General features: G+C 35.0%; 1 protein-coding gene across 5 annotated transcripts in view; it reads left to right on the top strand.

The window, feature by feature from the left end:
• LOC149541983 (FAD synthetase, chloroplastic-like) overlaps positions 1 to 17,410 on the top strand; it is a 31,795-nt gene extending 14,385 nt beyond the window's left edge. For all 5 annotated transcript variants that reach the window (XM_089797036.1, XM_089797037.1, XM_089797034.1 and 2 more), the window contains exons 3-6: positions 6,662 to 6,840; positions 9,876 to 10,011; positions 16,250 to 16,425; positions 16,631 to 17,410. In XM_089797036.1, coding sequence (XP_089653162.1) covers positions 6,771 to 6,840; positions 9,876 to 10,011; positions 16,250 to 16,425; positions 16,631 to 17,166 — 918 coding nt within the window. In that variant the 5' untranslated portion in view covers positions 6,662 to 6,770 and the 3' untranslated portion in view covers positions 17,167 to 17,410. The remainder of the gene's footprint in view (positions 1 to 6,661; positions 6,841 to 9,875; positions 10,012 to 16,249; positions 16,426 to 16,630) is intronic.
• Positions 17,411 to 21,258: the final 3,848 nt, after the last annotated feature.

Here is a 21,258-nt window from a genome sequence, read left to right as displayed (position 1 = left end):
AACTTATATTTGCATTTTATAATGGTCAAGAACTTGACAAGAGTGTCAACAAAGAATGCGTCAAATTACTTTATTTAAGATCTGCTGGATGGGAGGTGACTTTGACTCATATGGAGGCATGTTTGTCCTATATAGAGATGACCTTCACTTTGATTTGTTTGATCAAGAGTGTCCTTTTTGATGATTTACAACAAAAATTAAATATCATAAGATGTGTGTAGGGATGCATTGAGATATGTGTACTTACGATGAAGACGTCCAATAGTTGTTCCAATGTAATGAAATGTTTTTATACTATTTGATCAAAACTATGAAAACCAAGATGACCACAACACTGAGCTTTTGAGACATACATCTTTCAGTTGATTCTAAAGGAAAATGACAAACATGTTGATATGAGAATTTTTCGGGGCATGTTTATAAACAGGGTAACATAGCCTAAAAATGTGCATCTTCTGTGCAATTGTAAACATGTGTACAATAAGAAATGAGTTAGTTATTCCCCACATTCCTAGCAAAGTGGACAGTTGAATGATCTGGTGCAGCTCAACTAAGAAGCAGATTAGACTGCAGAAAACAAAGAATACAATAACCAAGAAATGGAGAACATGAGCAAACTTAGCTACAGTAGTTTTTAATTATAAAAAGAAATACTCTTCTTCAATATGTACAGAAAACACATCACAGAGAATATAAAATTACCTCTAACATAAGTAGGAGTCTCTCTTTATTCAAATTACTTTTTCTTACCCTCCTTCTAAGTCCAGACACAAAAATAATCTGCTAGTCCGTGCAGCATGAGACAACCTAGACCGCTACTAAAAACCAAAAGTAGGCTAAACCATAATTTGTGGTTACAAGAGAAAGGCCTAGTAAAAGGGAAATAACAGTGCCAAGAAGAGAAACCCAAAAAATAAAAAATCTTGTGGTGTACGATCAGAATGCCGGTAGAGGCAATCATGTAGATGCTTGATGTCATTCTACAGCTCAACTAAGAATCAGGTTAGACATCTATACTGCAACTTACAAAGCAGATTTGAATTACATGCTGGGAAGTTGCTGTTTAGGCTACTGTGTTATACTTTGGCAGCCTGTTGCTGCCTCTTTCTTTGTGTTCTTTTGCATTATTTGAATACAAAAAAAGAAGAAGCAGATAAGACTGCAAAAAACAATAACCAAGAAATGGAGAAGATGAGTAAATGGAGCTTACTTTCTCTCCCTTTTCCTTAAGTGCAGACCCACATGTAAACAAATTTTTTCCTCCAAAACAGTCTGCCTGTCACCATGTAATGAGCTAACCCAGGCCACTACTAAAAACCAAATATAGACTAAACCAAAATTTGTGGTTAGAAGAGAAAGGAAAGTGAGCAAAACAGAAATAACAGTGCCAAGAATAGAAAGCCAAAATTAAATGATCTTGGTCTCAATGTTCAGAAAAGGCAATCATGGAGATGCTCCTCATCCATCTACAGCTCAACTAAGAAGCAGATTAGACCACATAAAACACTAACGAAGAAATGGAGAAGACGAGCGAGCTCAGCATACTTTTTCTCCCCTTAATCTAAGTTTAGACCCAGACCCAGATGTAAACAAAGACTTTCCCCAAAAATAGTCTTCCAGTCAGACCACCACTAAAACCAAAAATATACTGAACCAAAATTTGTGGCTAGAAGAGAAAAGTAGCTGAGTAAAATGGAAATAGCAGTGCCAAGAATAGAAAGTCAAAAATAAATTATTTTGTGCTCCACGGTCAAAATGTGGGAAGAGGCATTTATGGAGATGCTCTGCGTCATTCGCCAGCTCAACTAAGAAACAGATCAGATTGCAGAAAAATAGAAAACAATATCCGAGAAATGGAGCAGGAGAGCAAACTCAGCTTACTATTTCTCTTCTTCTTCTTCTAAGGTCAAATTCAGATATAAACAAAAGCTTTCCTCATAAATAGTCTGCTAGTCAGCACAGCATGAGCCAACCCAGACCAGTACTAAAAACCAAAAATAGACTAAACGGAAATTTGTGGTTAGAAGATTAAGTCAGCCGAGTAAAAGGGAAATAACAGTGCCAAGAATAGAAATCCAAGAATAAATAATCTTGTGTTCCGCAGTCAGAACATGGGAAGAGGCAATTATGGAGATGTCATAGCATTTTTCATCTCAGCTAAGAAGCAGATTAGACTGCAGTGAACAAAGAAAACAATAATCAAGAAACAGATAAGATGAGTGTTGATGTTTTGGTAGCTTTAGTAGGATAAACCTGTGAGATCAAGTTTATATATATATATATATAAACACACTTAAGTTTGCTATTATATTAATTATCTTAATGAATAGACATGTCCCTCTATTCATGTCCCATGAAGGGACATGTCTCTTCTTGATTTATTCCTCATACAAAGAGATCAATGCATTTGGAAAATACAAACTGATGACAGCAGTGCTATTACATTTGCAACGATCCTTAGAAACTCAACATGGTATCAGAGCAGGGCTGCATATGTAAAACTAGATTAGAAAGAGAACCCAAAAACAAAAGAATATCAGAAATGAATAATAAGGGATCAACATACTTAACAAGAAGAAAGATTTATGATAATCTTCAGACACAAACAATGATTCATTGCCTCGTATATTGTTGAATGTATATAGCTCCTGGGACAACGATGGGTATTCAGTATCTGCACAAACAAGGCAACAAGATGAGTTGTGGCAACATCAAATCTTCCAATGTACTCATAACAGAAAACTATGATGCTTATGTGTTTGATTTCTGGTTGGCCTAGATGGTGAATTCGAGTCTCATTGGAGGGTATGAAGCTCCAAAAGTGATTATTGAGAGGGGGAGAGTATATCAAGAGGCAAATGTGTGCAGCTTTGAGGTGTTTCTTTTGGAGATGCTCACAGGGAAGGTACCCACCATGACCGCCACATCCACAGGAATAGGAGACGGAGAGGGCATGGACTTGCCGAGATGGATGCAGTTAGTAGTGCGAGAGGAGTGGACGATTGAAGTGTTTGACATGGATCTGATGAGGCTTCAACCCCCTAGTGGCTCTGCCCCCGTGAAGATGATATGGTTCACCTTCTCCATCTCGAAATGGCTTGCGTTCTCTACTTTCTCATTCAGTGATGCACCATGTCTTAGTTTAGGAATTCACCAACTTACTTGTGACAAAGGAACTCATAGGTGTGGATGCTTTTCAAAATTTAGATCACCCAAGACACCATATTTCCCTTTCAAATAGGGATTCTAATAATGTAGACACGATACTCTTAGAACTGGAAAGAGTGTGAGTAAAGACTATATCTTCCACATTTTCAGTCATGATTTGACCGCTAGAGAGGGAGTCTCGAGCCTGCAAATATTAACGCCTGTAAACGAAAAACATATACAATGGTTCTAACACCCTTCAACATATATCAATGATTAACATTTGGTTTAATATAAAAAACACTGCCATGTAACAAGGGCAGTCAGGGATAGTGAATTAGAATTGGGCCTGTGAAAGTATCTATGGAGAATGGGCAAATAGTGAATGACGTAAGGAAACTTGTGGTCAATAAAGACATTGGAGTCTGAACTTAAAGATCATACAGATAGAAGGGCACCTCAACTTTTAAGGAGGAGACAAGACATTAATAGATCCATTGGGATATTAATTGCTGACAAGGATCCATCATCAGACAACCTTGGCATCTAGAGTTAGGTGGGCACATAACTATTAATTGTTAAGAAGAGAATCGATGGGGCTCACATCATCCCAAGGAAAAGGTGAGTAGTCGTGATTTTAGATATTGATAGGTATAAGAGTTATACTATTTTAAATTTCCTTTTTCACATTATTGTTATTGTTACTTGCATATGGTAAGTATATATAAATATTGAAATTAGGTTATGATAACATTAATGATATTACATATTAGATAGAGTGATATTAAATATCAAATAATATGTTTTAAGTATAGATTAAAATATATTATGGAGATTGAATATATGTATATATATGTTCATAGCATATATTTCAATTAGATATTATCTATATTTTATTGGAATGATATTATCATTGTGTAAAATAACTTTTGGTATTTCAATAAATACTATAAGAAGTATATGCCTTGATCTTTTCCTCTGAGAATGTTATTGCAGGTAGAGGGAGATGGAGATTGAGATTTAGAGGGAGCTTGACATTTCATTATGGGCAACCTTGAAAGAGAGGGAGCGAGATAGAGGATATGATTTAGTCAACCTTTGGTGATCTTGATCATATTGATTCAGAGGGAGTAAACCATGATGAAATGGATTACCCGGTGATCTTTAAATTGTCACAATCAAGAAGACCGTGATTCTAAGGGGCCTACCTCTTGTGTACATCATGAGGAAGTGACGACTTTCAAATGATTATCACTTGTATTTGTAAAAGTTATTGAAAAATAACGATCTTACAATAACTTAATTTTTCTATTATGATGGATATCTTACGATGTCTATGTAGATCATAATAGATTATAATTTTTCAATGTGGATGTTTATATGGTAAGCATTATGAGAATGCGTGTGCACATACCTTATAAACATTTTGTGTATATGGTGAATGTTATGCGAATTTGATGTTCTAGAGGCCATTACATAGAGTATGTGGTGAATATCATACGACTTGATATTCTAGAGGCCATTACTCACAGCACTTGGTGAATATCTTGCATCTCATTCTGGAGGCCACTACTCAAAGAGTATTTGGTGAATATCTTATTTTGATATTCTGTAGACCAATACTCAAATATGATATCAAAATGTTGAATATCATATGTTGATATTCTGTAGACCATTACCTTATTGAGTACATGGTGAGTTTCAAGTGTTGATACTCTGAAGACCATTACTTGGAGTATTTGGTGAATATCGTTGATATTTGGGAGACCAAGACTCATGATATCAAATGAGATATCAAAATGTTGAATATCTTTTGATCAAAGTTATTCATATATTACATTGAGTTAATATATCATCATATGTTTATCCTCCCTAGCTAAGAGGGAGTGTTGATGTTTTGGTAGCTTTAGTAGGATAAACCTGTGAGATCAAGTTTATATATATATATATATATATATATATATATAAACACACTTAAGTTTGCTATTATATTAATTATCTTAATGAATAGACATGTCCCTCTATTCATGCCCATGAAGGGACATGTCTCTTCTTGATTTATTCTTCATACAAAGAGATCAATGCATTTGGAAAATACAAACCGACGACAGCAGTGCTATTACATTTGCAACGATCCTTAGACACTCAGCAATGAGCGAGCTCAGGTACAACAGTTTCTAATAATAAAAAGTTATATTCTTCTTATTTTCTCTTCCAACTTGCATAGATAAAACATCACAGTTAGATAAAACCACCAGCTTGGTGTGAGTCTCTTTTTTGTTTCCTCTACTTTTTCTCCCCTTCTTCTAAGCTTAGACCCAGATTCAAACAAAAACACTCCCTGAAAATAGTCTGCCAGTCAGCGCAGCATTAGCCAACCAAGATCAGTACTAAAAACCAAAAGTAGACTAAATCAGAACTGACAGTTACAAGAGGAAGGCAGCTGAGCACAATTGAAACAGCAGTGACAAGAATAGAAAGCCAAAAATAAATAATTTTGTTCACACTCAGAACGTGGGAAGAGGCAATAATGGAGCTTCTCCGCATCTTTCTCTGAAATTGTTCAAAAGTATTTTGCAATCAAAATGAAAACTGTGTTGTATGTTAAACTCTCTCGTGGTTTATATTTGAAGGCATATGATTATAATGGGGTAAGATTAATATTATACACTGATTGCATAGATCTTAAGTTTTTAATTATTTAATCATACAAACCATGGAATCAATTGCATTGGAATTCTTTCATGGATATTATGTGCTCAGACATTCTAAATGCATTCATTGCAACTGCGAACTCCTATAAAGACAGAAATGATCCACTCTAGGATCAAAATTCAAACTAAAATAATTTGGGTGCTCTGACAGTTCAACTCATTTAGAAAGTTCAATCAGTTTCATAATGATAGATTTTAAGATGAATCTTACTGATCATTGTAAAAGTTCAAAGAGAGATTAGCAAATGGATTAGAAGATAGGATAATGTTTTTGTTTTTGTACTGTTCAAAATATGGATGAAACTTATGATCTTTGCTGGAATGGATTAAACATTTACTAGTGCAGGAAATGCATTCTGACCACAGCAAAATTTATACTTAATATTCAGCATGCTTTGGATAACTTTAAGGTGGCGTAACTTTACTTTTTAGTTTTTTTTAATAATATGTGCATGTTGCACCTTTCCCTCTTAGTGTAGTGGTTATCGTTTTTGTGCATTGCCACGTTAAACTAGAGGTATTTGAAACAGAATACAATATTGAACCACCATTTATTAAGGAACCAGTTGATGCAAATGGCCCTGAAATTCAGACAACCTTTTCTTGATGTGTTGGTAGCTTCTGAAGTGAACATTATTTGCATATCAGCATCTATGATAAATCTTGTTTCATTGTTCCACATCAAATATCTTTTGTCCTCTTTTATACTTCAACATTTTCTTGTTACAGACAAAAGTAAACACTTTCTTGCTGAAGATAATAGTAGAGCTTTGTCATAATTGGTGTCTTTCCTTGTGCAGAGCTCACTATAATTTATATAGGAAAAGATGTATTAGAGTCTCTGGAAAAGGGAAAAGACCATGGAATGTAACAAGAGTATGGAATTCATTTGGAGCACATGAAGCAAATATGGGGACAAAAGCCAGTGGTAAAGAGAAGCTTCTTATTGACTGTGGACCTGATCAACAATGTGTACTTGGTAGGTTGTTTAAATAACTCATTATAGCTAAACAAAGATCGATGTCATTCCTGTACAATGCACCTTTAGCTAAACAAAGATCGATGTCATTCCTGTACAATGCACCTTCTCATTTGTTGTCAGAATTATTTAGGTGTATATTAACTCATGTAAAAATCTGTTGTGTATGATTTCTTCGTTTGAGATTTTGGATGCATGTACTTTTTTTAAGCGTGCAATTATTATTGTGTTGGTTTAGTTGTACTTTTTAATTGTTCTTAGTTTGCTTTCTGCTGTTATGTTTCTTGAGTGCCTCTATACATTTAACTGTTTCAGAGATCTGTATTTATTTTCTTGTTCGAGATGAATTTAAACCTTATCCTATATGCTTTGTAAGTTGTATAACATTTAATTGAGGCAGAGATTGAGTGATTGCATAATTTTTCTATAGTTATAACTGTCTGGGAAGCATTCTTTTGAGTTGCAATCTTCATATTAGCATACCATTTTTAATTTGCCCAAAGTTTTGCTGATAAACCCATACTGCAGAAGCAATGCTGAAAAAATCTTGAATGCAATAGAAATAAATAATAGCATGCATATAAGAAGAGAATTTTACCTTGGAGAACTCAATTGGGAGAAATACAGCCAAAGAGCACTCATTGTTTTAACTCAACCATTTACTGTACGTAAAAATACTTCGTACATATGCCCGATCCTAATCGGGATGTGAAAATTAAATGGGTACATCAGTGTAGGAAAATGCTAAGCAATATTACAAAATGAGAGGTATAAAACTATGTGCTGAAATCTCATTTCCAAGTGCCCAAAACAATCTTCTATCAGTGGTGTAGAATATGGAAGCTCAGTGTGTACCTACCCAAAAATAAATATAAATTAATAGATCAAATTTTGATATTTAGCCTCTCTACTACTTTGATGCTCATCCATTTTTGATAGTGTCAGGAGAACTGATTATAACTGCACCATCCATTTTCGAGAGTGTCAGGAGAACTGATAATAACTGCATCATTCTCTATTGGAGGGTGAACAAAATATTGTATTAACCCTCCCTCACAAATGTTTATACAGATGGTTTTTTGTGACAGTGAGGAATATTGGACCTGTTTGGTACCATTTTTAGTAATGTTCAATAAAGGACTCTGCAAAAGCAAAAGCAGAATATTAATGAGAACTTCAATCTAATTCTTTCTGATCAAGATTGTGTCCAAATGTTTGAGTCTGTTGTTTTGTATCAGCTTTTTGCAGCTTTTATACTCCAACCTCTTATGACTTCCTTATGGTAGGCCAAGAAAGTGGAGGAGGGATCTTGTCAACTAATTCTTCTGCAATGACCATGCCCATATTGAATTACACAATTCAAAATCTTATTGTCTTATTTTCCTCCAATGGGTTTGCAAGTGACCACAGGGGGATTTTCCATGCTTGTTCTACTCTTGCCATGTCTTTGAATCTTGGATATGCTGGCTATGTCCATCTTGAATGACTGCACAATTTAAAATCTTGGTTTCTCAGTGTCCTCCAATGGGTGTGCAAGTGACCATGGAGATTTTCGCTACCTCTTCTAGTCTTACCATGTCCTTGGATATGCTGTCCATTTCTTAACTTGCCTTTTCCACCTTGTTAATATGTTATGCTGAGAGGTATAACTACAGTGGCAGCAAGGGATGGAGTGTAATGGTGTAGTGTGTTAACAAAAACTGTTAAAGAACTTATATACATTACAAAATAAAGTTTCTTAAATAAAAATATTAACTAAAGACATCAAGTTTCTACAATCCATGAGATTTGGAAGAGCTGTTTCTGAGTCAGATTGTGTGTTAGTTTTTGCATCAACATTTTGGATCACACTTTATGATCCATCACTAGGATGATTGTTAGTAGTATTTAAATGATTCTAATGTAAAATAAAATAGCTCTTAAATAAATATAATTATTAATAACTTAAGGCTGATATCTCTCATTATTTTAAGATGGTTGTATTTAAGATATCTATACAAGTCATAATCTTTTTTGTCATAGAAATAATTAACTAAACATCCATGGGAATAGATACATCATTATTCATGCCATTAACAATCATTTAGGGTCATTTAATGTCCCTCTGTTTGGTTATGAACTCCATAGCCTAATAAGCTCATTTCATACCTTTCCTGCAACATTGTTGTGTTGTAAGCATCTATGTATGTAGTCATAGTGTTGTGAATGTAGCACTGAATCATCCTGATGATGGATCATGGAGTGGCACCCAAAATGTTGATGCAAAAACTACTACACTATCTGATCCAGAAAAAGCTTCTTCTGAAAAAAAAGCTTGAAAAAAAAGTAAAGCAAAATAAACTTATTCTTACGAGTTATAACTCTTCAAATAAAAATAAACAATGTAAATAATTTGAAATAATATTTAAATAGTTCTGATGTTAAATAAGATAATTCTCAAATGAATATAATAATTAAAGCTGATCTCTCTCAGCATTTTTAAGATAGATGTATTTAAGATGTTCATACTGGTCATGTTACTTTTTGTCATAAAAATATCAACTAGAACATCCATGGGAATAACATCATTTTTGATGCTATTTACACCCAGTTAGGGTCATTTAATCTGCCTCTGTTTAATTACAAACTCCATAGTCTAAACTCGTTTTACACCTTTCCTACAACATTGTTGTGTTTAACAATCTATTAAATTGAAAAAAATTGTGAATGTTATAATTTTCTTTTTCGTTTTTAACCATCTGTTGTTATCCAAAGGCAATGTTATAATTTTCTTGTTCGTTTTTAACCATCCGTTGTTATCCAAAGGCTACACAATTTATTTAATCTTGATGTTGCATCTCTGTTCAGAGAAACCAAAATGTGAGGCCATCTTATCAATACTTTCTTTTAAGATAACAGTTTTCAAAAGGTAGGATTCTTCATAGCACTCAGAGTGCAATGTGGTTATTGCTAATCAATATAAGTGGACTTTGTGCATTTCTTATTGCACTTAGCTCTACAATTCTAACTAGTGAAAGGACTGTGTAACTTTCTAGGAGGAATTGTTGCACTTGGAAAATTTGATGCATTGCACATTGGTCATCGTGAACTGGCAATACAGGCAGCAAAAATAGGGGTGCCTTTTCTCTTATCCTTTGTAGGAATCGATGAGGTCCTTGGCTTGGAGAAACGGTATGTACTGTCAATTATGTTTAGGCCATGGTTCAAATTCTCGTAGTTTATTCAGCCCATTTATAATTTGTTTTTTCTTTGCCATTTTTTATTGAATTGCAAGTATCCAAGACTGTCAGTATTTCTATAGTCTATTTTGAGAAGTTTATTCAATTCCATAGATGGAAGAAAAGCACAATTCTCAATCAAATTCTAAAGCAATGGGGAAAGGGTATAATACACTGTCTATACAATTTGGTCACAGTAAACCAGCCCATGTAATTTGCAAGTTACAGAATGAGTGTTGAATTAATGCATTTATGATTCTGTTTGGAGATGATTTGCATGTTGTGAAGAAACACTTCTACTACATTTAAAAAGACCTGGGATACTTAATTTTCCCTTACAGATGCACAGATGAACTTGATGGTCATATAATGGCTTACATTTTTCCTTCCCGACCTTCTTGCCTGAGGGGTCCAAAGCAGACAATGGCCCTTAAATAAAATACAAAATGTCTTAAATAACTGGTATGGAATAAATGCATCAGGGAGGGTTGCCTTTTATGTTGAATTGAGTGAAATATATAGATTAAGAATACACATGCAGAATTGTCAATTCTACGTCGGCTTTTTTTTGTGCATTCAGTGTGATGAAACAACAATCTACTGGTGATAAATGACTCACTTTATATAAACATAATACTTGAAGCCCCACCTTGGTTGTGCTGGAGACTTTCTTCCTGACTCCATAAAATGACATCATTCTTCTTGTTGGTGGGTCAGTCGTTTTCACATTCTTATGTGCTAGCTTTTTTGTTCAGTAGCAGGCTAGTATCTGTTATTATTCTAGTAACTATCCTGTGGTCCTTTGTTCTGGTAATCAATTCAATGGTAGAAAGTATTATGGTGGCTTTTGGCATCACTTGGGCTATGCACTGCCTTGTGTGCCCCATGGTCAAGGTGGTTTTCTTGTTTCTCTCTTCTAGGTTTAATATGCTATTTATCGATGAGCTAAGGTTCATTACCTTGAGTTCAATGATGCAAGTAGCTACATCCTTGCCTACAATATGCCTTATAGCAGAAAAAATCTTTTAGGGGGGACTCGGCAATCGAAAGTCATATATATATATATATATATATAATTGGAACTAAATTGGAAAATATAGAGGAAAAATTGGAAATAAAATAGAAAATATAAAAATGTAGGAAAAGAAACAAAACTTTTATAATTGTTTTTTAAGGCATTTCCATATTATAGAAATGTAAAGAGAAAATAAAGTTGATAGCTTAGCCCTTGAATTGTAGAATATAATTTTTTTAATTTTCTATGTTCATATCACTGATTACCTCGCATTTCACAAAGCATACTTCATAGTGCCTAAATGATAACTATATCCTGTCAGTTTACAAATTTTTGATTAAAATATATTATTTACGATGTAACACTATAAAACTAAGTATACAGTTCAAAAAAACTAGACATATCCAATGAGTCTTGCTATTACAAAGAAAATTACCACTTGAGGATTGCAGGTCCTCATGGTGAACCTCCTAGGTTATAGCTTCTCCTAAGTCATTCGATCACATCACTATCAAAGTTTGCCCCTATTAGGATATTAAATCAAAGTTGGCCTCTATTAGAATATTAAAACCCTCAAGCTCAAAATAATCATTATCATTTGCAATCCAATGGGACTGAATGCAAAATAGACTTTGAGAACTTTAGTGCTAGACACAAATCATTGTTCATAATGCACACAATGATGATTTAATGCAATTTAACTGTGTATTTTATCTTGAATCTTAATTGACTCATATTTTGTGAATAATGGTTTGCAAGCATGTTCATAGGGTTTGTTGTGAACCACTACCTGTGAACTATGGGTAGATTGAGATTGATTCAAAAGTACGCAGCTGAATTCCCATTAATCATCATGTAAGCTTTTATTTTACCAATCCAATTAATCTGTTTAATAACTGGTAAAGGGAAGAAACCATATAGAATGAAGCAAAGTAGCATTTATGAATACAAAGGTAAGCACAAAATCATTTGAGAAGCACAAAAGTGCATAAAGTGCATCTACTAACTGACCAACTCAAAAGAAGGTTCACAATAAAAATGAATATAAGTTTATACAAGATTTTCCAAGAAGCATATTGGTCACAATTTTCTCATGTCCATGAATGTTCATAGGGGTGGTTGTGAACCACTACTCATGAAATTGGGTAGATTGAATTGAGACCGACTCAAAACTACACAGCTGAATGTCAATAAATCATTATGCAAAATTTTATTTTACCAATTCTACTAATTTGTTTAATAACTTGTAAAGGGAAAATAACCTTGTAGAATGAAGCAAAGTGGCATCTATAAATGCAAAGGCAAGTACAAATCAGTTTGAGAAGCACAAAGGTGCTTCTATCAAGTGACCGCCTTGAATGAAGTGTTGCCAATAAAGAAGGATTTAAGTTTTTACAAGATTTTCCAATAAGTATATTGGTCAATAGTTGTGTCCTTTTGCCTTGAATGCCATACTGGTTATGGCAGTCAGTAAAAGAAAACTCTGTTGGAGAGGCTTGCATTCTAGATAAGGTTTTATGGTGACTCCCTTTACTTTCTGCTGGTGAATTATTATTGCAGAACTCAAATTTATTGGAACATAACCAATTTGTAATTAGTATGGACACTACATACAAAGCAGTATGGAAAATATAAGATAACTTGTTTACATGAATATTACAAAATCTGAATTTTTATCAATTGATTAGTTGCTGTTCCATAGGCAAAATGCTTGTTTTCTGAATCTGTTGCCCAAAGCTTGAACCTGTAGTAATATAATGTTTTTTTTTGGAACATGAAAACAGATTATATTAATGTATGGCAACTGCTGATAGAGATAAAGTCCTGAGGGTAATTTTGTGTAACAAGGAGCCATGGACAAATAAGACAGTGGCTTAAAGAAACATAACGAGGACAGATACATAGAATAATCGCTATTACCTGGTGAGACATACAACAGAAACTGGTTGCATTAGAATAAAAATTGGCCAAGATATAAGCCACCTTATACCCACCCTTGGGGTTTCTCTTCTTGAGACCAAGGTCTACCTGGACATTACAGGCTATAAGTCCAGTCAATTCAATGTCTCACTCTAAATCCTGTATTAAGACAAGAATTCTTCTTTTGTGGTGAGATCCATCACTTTTCTCCTGTAGGTTTGAGGACATGGAGCTTCCCATATATAATGGACCTTAAAGACGTGCAGGTCAGGGATGGAGTAATGTAAGCAATTTCACGTTCCCAGTATTTGGTTATCTTGAAAGGATCTTCTTATTGATGACTAAATCAGATGTCTCAAAGTCTGAAATAGTGAATGACACTGCAGTAAGGTCTTAGGTAGCTCCCTCTATGCAGCTTGGCCTGTGAAATTGCTTCGATATTTTGTGCTATTCACCATGCAAAATCTTTATATTGCTCATTAATATATTATCTTTTGGCATGACTCAAATATTCTGTAGTGTCTGTACTGCCTTATCAGATTGAGACTGTTTGGACATATTTTAGTAGGAGAGGATAAACCAAATCATTTTTGCATTTTTAACAAGTAACAGTCATGCAAACAGTTTCAATTGTTTTTATAACTAGCACAAAGTGTAAATACCTTTCACTTGGAAACAGTGGAATTTTAAGCAGCTTCTACCACCTTATTTTTGGCACCATGAACTCTCTTTCACAGGTCCCTCACTGCATAACTAAACCCTACACAAGGTATGAACCTTATTGCAATAAATATTTTCTTAGGGTAATAGAGTTTATTTCTTACTCCAGTCAAAAAGGTTATATTTCATGAATTTTAAATATCGTCTGATCATAAGTATACAATCCAGATGTGTTGAACTAATTTATATGTTCTTTTATAGTTACAAACATATTTCTGCTTGTCCAGAAACCGATGTTTCGATTTCAGTGTAGAAATACATGTAATGTAACCATCATGAAACTCAAATTCATAATTTTTTATAAAACATAGGTTAGTTCCTAGGAGACATTTTATGAGACAATACCATAAATAATATGTTTGTGTTGGATAAATTTGTCATTGATCTCAAACAAATAAATAGATGCAGAAATATAATAAGATTTGCAGAGTCCTCTCATTCATTGGTTCCTGATTATTTGCTACTTGGGGATTATCAGTTTCTAAAGAGGGTTATCAATTTTCTAACAGGCTTATATATTAGACTGATTGGAAACAGCATACAGCATACAAGTGTGATATTCTAATATCAGGCAATATAAAATGATTTGTATGCTTGGAACTAGAACTGATGTTGTCCTCAGAATAAAATTGATTTATTTGGAGTTAGTAGTATTTGCTACTTACAGATTCTCTGAAGCTTTTATTGATTTATTTTCAGTTGGAAAAAACCAATGTTTACAAGTGTGTCTATATGGCCTTTTCCAGCAATCACAAGTAATTAGAACTGAAAGATATGTCTTCCTTGTTTAGAGTAAACAAAATTCACCAAGTCGATTCCTTGCAGAAAAATGGGCTTACAAGACATTGCTTGATCCAAAAACTACAAAACAGAACAATATGAGCCAGCAAAGATATCTGTATGGGCTATGGACTATGGAGACATTCATTTCTGTTGACTGGTCTGAGTGTATGAAACTTATACAGGAAACTGTCTTGAGGATTATCAGTTGGCATCTCATTTGATTGGGTTTCAACAATTATTTTAATTTGTCAGATTTAATATTTCCTTCGATATTTCTTACAGATGTCTATTAAATCATTGAGTTGATTAATACTAATAATGAGATATTGATCTACAGTCAATTCTGTATTGTTGCTGCCACTAAATAAGATATCGATCTTAAACAAATTGAACAATTTGCTTGCTGAAGATTGGTTGTAACTAAGTTTCGTTATAGATGAGGGAAGTTGGGAGTTATTCTCTAACCACTGTACTTGCTCAATGATCTGAGGATCATTTATAAATGTGGTTAATACAGTTAAGTTTGTGAGAGGCATTGTAGTATCAAACAGTAAGAGACACATCTCACTCTGCATTGAATATTTTGAAAGTTTTTTGTTATGTATCTTTGCAAATGAGAAAAGTCTAAGTATACTGAAGACTGAGATATATGATAGCAGTGATATTTTATATTTTTGTTCAGATTGTATGAGTGTCTGAAAAGAATATGTGAGTTGATTGTGTTTATACTGTAAAATCTTTCCGAAGAAGCATTAAGTTCAAACTTAAGATATCAGGAGTGTAGTACTTCAGAGAATCAGAATTGATTTAAATGCAAGTCTATGGGTGTCATTGATAAGAGATAAAACAAAAGGGGCTCATTGCCAAGCAAGGTGTTATATTAAGGTTGCAGATGTGTCAGAGATTGCAGATGTGAAGTATGATTTATAGTCGGTTTGTATTGTAAAATCTGAGAGTTGTAATGAGTGATTTTAGAAATCTGAGAATATCATTGTCAATCCTGAAGGTGAGTCTATTTTGCCTGATTCCTATCATTCATGTTGTTGAGAGAATTGTTTTGTATTACATCTGCAAATCATATTGGTAATTCCTTAGGGTTTGTGCCCTAAAATGTTGTACACATTTTTATTTGTGAGGTTGGATTAGGACATTAGATTCTAGTAGCATTCAACAACATAGTTTCTGCCATCCTGGGTTTTCCATGTACATCATAAAAGCTTCATTAATCTTACCTTTTGAATGAATGTACAAACTGTGGAAGCCTTTTTGTATCAACTTTTTGGATCAAATTCAGCGATCCCTAGTCATGATGAGTGATGAGAGGAAGATAAATAAATTGGATTGCAGATGAAAATAAGTTGGGGGAGGTTAAAAAGGATGATGACGGGAGAAATAGACAATAGGAAAGAAGAAATTAATGGAGCTGAGAAGCCACTGGGAAAAGTCAAGGTTCAAGAAGGGTGGAAATGACTATTACAAAGAGAGGCTAACAAAGAATGCCAAGAGCATTTCAAACTACAAGTCACATTTTATTTCTAAAGCATACAAAACATTTTCATGGACTCCAGAATATCATATCCACGAATAATGTTCTTGTTTTTTCTCGATCATGGTTCTACATTCCCTCATTTTTTATTTGTTCTGACCAAAACTGAGTGCTATCTTTTTGTATTTTTCTATGTTTTGTTTATCTCAGTTTTCTAGTTGAATTTCTAATTATGAGAAGTATATTTGTTGTTACTTATAAATGCAGGCTACCTGTGGTTGCTAAATGTGATCGAAAGCGAGCACTTTCACTGTGGGAACCTTTCTGTGGTGGCATGGTACCTCATGAATACCATGTCCAATTTGCTCATGTTCGTTCTTTGAGCCCCCGTCAATTTGTGGAGAGGCTCTCAAAGGAATTAGGAGTGACAGGAGTTGTAGCAGGCAAGTTTTAACCTTTAATATATGCTATTGGCATGTAATATTATTTTCTATTCTTACATTTGAATCTTACTTTTATGTTAAGTTACTCTCTGGAGGAGGTTACAGAAATTGCACTTTAGTCAATGCTGTACAAGGACATACATAGATTGATAACACTTTTTGAGAGTATTTTGTTATTAATTTGGTTAAACCTGGTTATTTGTAGGTTCAAATTACAGATTTGGGCACAGAGCTTCAGGAGATGCATCAGATTTAGTCCAGTTGTGTGGAGAATTTGGCCTCAAAGCTTACATTGTTGATCCTGTCATGGATAAATTTGATGGATCAATTTCAGAGCAAGGTAATATGGGAACAGATACCAGAGAGAAAGGTCAGGTATCTTCTACGCTCATCCGTAAAGCTCTAGCCAATGGCAATATTGAGCGTGTAGAAGAACTTCTTGGTAGAAAGCATCGGCTAATGTTAACAACAGCCAATTTTGCTGTGACAAAAAATAAGTTGCTTGCCTCGAGGTCATCTTTGCTAAATCAGCCACCTAAGGAGGGCCTATATGGTTGCTTGATAGTGACCAATGATCATAATGATGTGGATATTCATTGCAATGAAAATGTTATAGGATATGGTGATATGAGAATAGATTCTTCACAAATAGAAGTTACAATACGTGAACACAACTCCTTGGAATCGCTAAATATAAATACTTGTATTGGTTTAGAATTTGAATGCTCAAGAATATGTTGAGTGAGATGCCTTTTGAAATCATTCTCACCTGTGGTCAATAATGTTATGAAGACATAATTGCCTTGTTATTTTACATTCAGGCTTTTAGTCTGGAGGGAGAGTTGTAAATTATCAGAGTTTTATGCTGGGAGTGCACTCAAATTTCCTAAGAGCAAAGCTTTATTGACGACCATAGGGGATATTTACAATTTTTGTTATGATGGGTTCTCAATATCATAGATCTCCGTTAGGGACATTCTACCAATATTGATGACATCTTGTATTGAAAACTGGGATGACTCTTCAGTTTCTTAGATAGGGTTTTGTTCTGAAAGTTCATCTTCTATTTTGCAGGGAATATATCAATATTCACATTGGAAGGACTGCAGAGCTCTCCATCATGTATTAAACAGTGTTGACTATGAAGTGCAAATAAATGACTACACAGAATCAAATAAATGATTATGCACAATCAGAAATGAAAACCAAGATATTCACACAAACAGAGATGCATAACATGATATCTATAGCTATGCTCCATGGGGATACATCCCTTGGGTTTTTTGACCCACTCCCATCCTTGGTACGGTATGGGGTCATTGTTTTCCCATCCCCCCTTGTACCATTCTGTGAAATTTGGAAGTGGTCCCCTAAATTTCCATGAGAGGTTGTAGACTTGGGATGGATAGAAGTCCCTAGGATGGCTAGGGGAAAGATTGGAGTCCTCAGGACGGCTAGGTGACTCCGAGGAATCTCCTAGCCATCTCAGGGACTTTCGGTCATCTGCTATGGGCCAAGCCATTTTTGGTCAGCCAGTTTTAAAAACAAACACATTTTCAAATTCAAAAGAAGGCGCGCCACATTTTAAAATACCAACACTTAATGTAAGCATAAAATAACTAATAGAAGAAAAATAATTTCATTTTCACACTCGCAGAGGAGAAGAGCTGCAAGAGAAGCACCAGCTGGTCAAGGAGTGAACAACTTTTGAAAGAGGAGGTTAGGGCATCAAATCTATTTCATTTAGATTTGTAGACCTACAATCTACTGATTATGGACAGTTATCTATTGTTGTGGACTTCAATGTTTACCGCTGAGAAGTTTTGGTATAGTATTTACATTTTAATATTTTATGGCATTTCATATTTGAAACTTGGAGCCTTTGAACATTTTTGCTATATGTAAGCCATATATTGGCAATGAAAGCATTTGATTTTGTTAATTTGCTTATTGATTACATGTGAAATCTCAATTCAACTTGTATTAAGCTTCTGAAATGTCTACGATGAATGCTTTATCAATGTTATGATATACAATGTGCACATTTGAAATTACCCTCTCTATATACAAATTCCGCTATTTTTAGTAGTTGTCCCCTATCTTCCCTAAAAATTGGCCCTAAATAGTACTTGTAGTGGAAACAAACCATGTCATCCCCCATGGTGCCTATCCTTGAAACTTTGTGGAGCATAGAGTTATAGTGGTTCAACATAAAAGGCTACACCTACTTTCAAAGTATGCAAATGCTCTTATCAATCTTTATTTTTTACAATACAGGAAAAAGTAGGGAAAAGCTCTTATTAATCTTATCAGATCTGCTGTTCTATATGGTTTGGTGGTGCGATTTCCTTCATTGCTAGTGTTTGGATTCTGTGAAGAGGGTTCATATTCCTTTGACACATCATTTGGTGTAGGCAATCTATATACCACACACCATTATTCTTGCAAAGTTTGGGGCTCGTCCCTTCAGGCTGGAGGCCATCTTTGAGCTGGTCTAGTTACCTCCATCACCTTTAGGGCTTTTCTGATTTGGGGGATGGGCATCACAGATACCCTTACCTTGTCTACTGCTCTTTGGAGTCTATCGTTGCTTTTGGTGTCTCCTCAAGTCAAGCTTGTGGGTGGTCCGTTGAGACTTCAGCCCTTCTTGGGTCCATTGGGATTGAGATGGATTGCTTCCATCCCTTCCAATATTCTCTTGATGCCCCCCATCTTCTTCCTTCTCCCCAAGAGCTGAATATGTACATCAAAGATGACATATTCAAGCAGTTCATTCACACTATTTGCGTTGAGCTCCACGAGGGTCTTCGCTCCAGGATGGCCTTTTACGCGGAGAACTTTCTAGAGCGGAAGGAGGAACTCATTTTCCACTCTTCCTACTTAACCACTACTAGTCTCATTCCCTTCGAAACCCCTTGGTTTCTTTCAGAGTGAATTTGTGTTGGATCTAGTGTGAGACTGACCATCATATTTACAGGGTTCACAGGATTTGTCATCTTTGCAGTATTGAGGAGGTTGTGTCAGAGGAGCACTTCATCTTCTGCTGCCCTTTATACTACCATATCAGAGGAAGATTCTTCTGCTTCTTTAGGGAGGCGTGATCGCTCTTCACCTTCTACTCGTATACAGACCAGTCGTAGTAGGCTCTGTGACTATACACTTCAGCACTAGCATCCTGTGATGCCTCAACCTGGTCAGCGCATCACTTCCTTCGTCACAGGAGTTTACTCATCTCATGACACCAAGTGTCAGCTTGCCCCGACTCCTTGTTCCATATTTGAGGGAACTCCTATCATCCACAGCCTTCCTCTTCAAGGACAACTCTGATGCAGTCCAGGGGTTCAAACAAGCCTATTGCTTATCCTTCAGTTTTAAGGTTCTTCACTGTTGTTTAGAACCCTTATCAGTGGTTTGGAGGGGTTTTTCTTTTGGGCCTTTTGTTAAGTTCTGTAACTTGTAACCATGCTAATCTGATAAGAGATCGATTTGATCTGATATGGCATGAATAAATATTGATTTAAATCCTTGCCTTGTTCTCCTTAAGACATCGGCGTCTATCCTTGTGCAATAGTTTAATGCTAATTTAATCTCCTTAGTTTATGTTTGTGTTAAACTCATTTATTCTTGGAAAGTTGCCGACTTCTAGAGGTTAGGCATAAATGGATTTTGGAAGAGACATGTCCTTTCTAATGACATGTCCCTTGATTTCTTTATTTATAGAGGGTAAGGTTGAAGTCTAAGAGCACACAAGAACCAATACAGGTCTGCACCTTAGTCAATACTGCCCACATTCAAATTGCAGAATTAAAAGACAGAATTCTGAATTGTATTTCTAATTCAATTGAAGACAATACTTTGTGAAGTTATTCTCAACAAAAGCAAGGAGAAGAAGAAGATCAAATCTAGTCTATATTCAGTCATAGAATTTGCAGAAATTTTACACCTCTTTCTTTGTTTTTGTTTCAATTGTTGTTGCTTAGTTTGGTAGGGGTCATCATATGGTGTCCTTACCGTGTTTTGGTCCCTTTTGTTGTTCTTGGCAGTCCCTTTGATCTCTTGTTGGACATTAATAAATCTATCTTATTTTTATACATCCATCAACAGATTTACATCATATCAAATAGACAATGTTGACTTATCCAGAATGTGAAGAGCCAACAATCAATTGGAGGGAAAGACCTGGTGACCATTAGACATATATCCACACTCTCCTAGTTGAAGTCCAATGCTATTGCTTATCCTTTAGTTTTGAGGTTCTTCTTGGTTGTACATAACCCTTAGTGGTGTTTTGGAGGCGCTTTCCTTTTGGGCTCCTCTTTTTGTTTTTGTTTCAGTGGTTCTAGCTTTCTTTGTTGGGCACCATTTGGTGTTCCTGCTGTGAGCTGGCCCTTTTGTTGTTCTTGGCAGTCCTTTGACCCCTTCCGTGGTTGCTTGTTGGACATTAATAAATTTATCTTTCTTAATACATCCATCAACAGATTTACATCATATCAAATAGACAAAGTTGACTTATCCTGAATGCGAAGAGCCAACAATCAATTGGAGGGAAAGACCAAGTGACCATTGGACTTCATATATCCATCAATATTCCAGTTGAAGTTCAACAACTGCTGCTATATATCAAAGACTTTCCCGTGCATTGTTCTTTAGTGTCACATCTTTACTATGCCAAGAGAAGCTTGACAAAACTTAAACTTCTCCCTCAAAAAAGTCTGTCAATGTATCTGCTGAATTTACTTTAGCATTAATCTTCTCAGCTTGCAACTTGCCCTCTTTAAGCACTGTTCGGGTGAAATGAAACCACACCTTAATATTTTTGGTACAACTACTAAA

This window comes from Cupressus sempervirens, chromosome 8 (assembly GCF_028749045.1).
Source record: "Cupressus sempervirens isolate cs-2001-9-10 chromosome 8, ASM2874904v1, whole genome shotgun sequence".
Lineage (NCBI taxonomy): Eukaryota > Viridiplantae > Streptophyta > Pinopsida > Cupressales > Cupressaceae > Cupressus > Cupressus sempervirens.
This window is presented reverse-complemented; position numbering and strand designations above follow the sequence as displayed.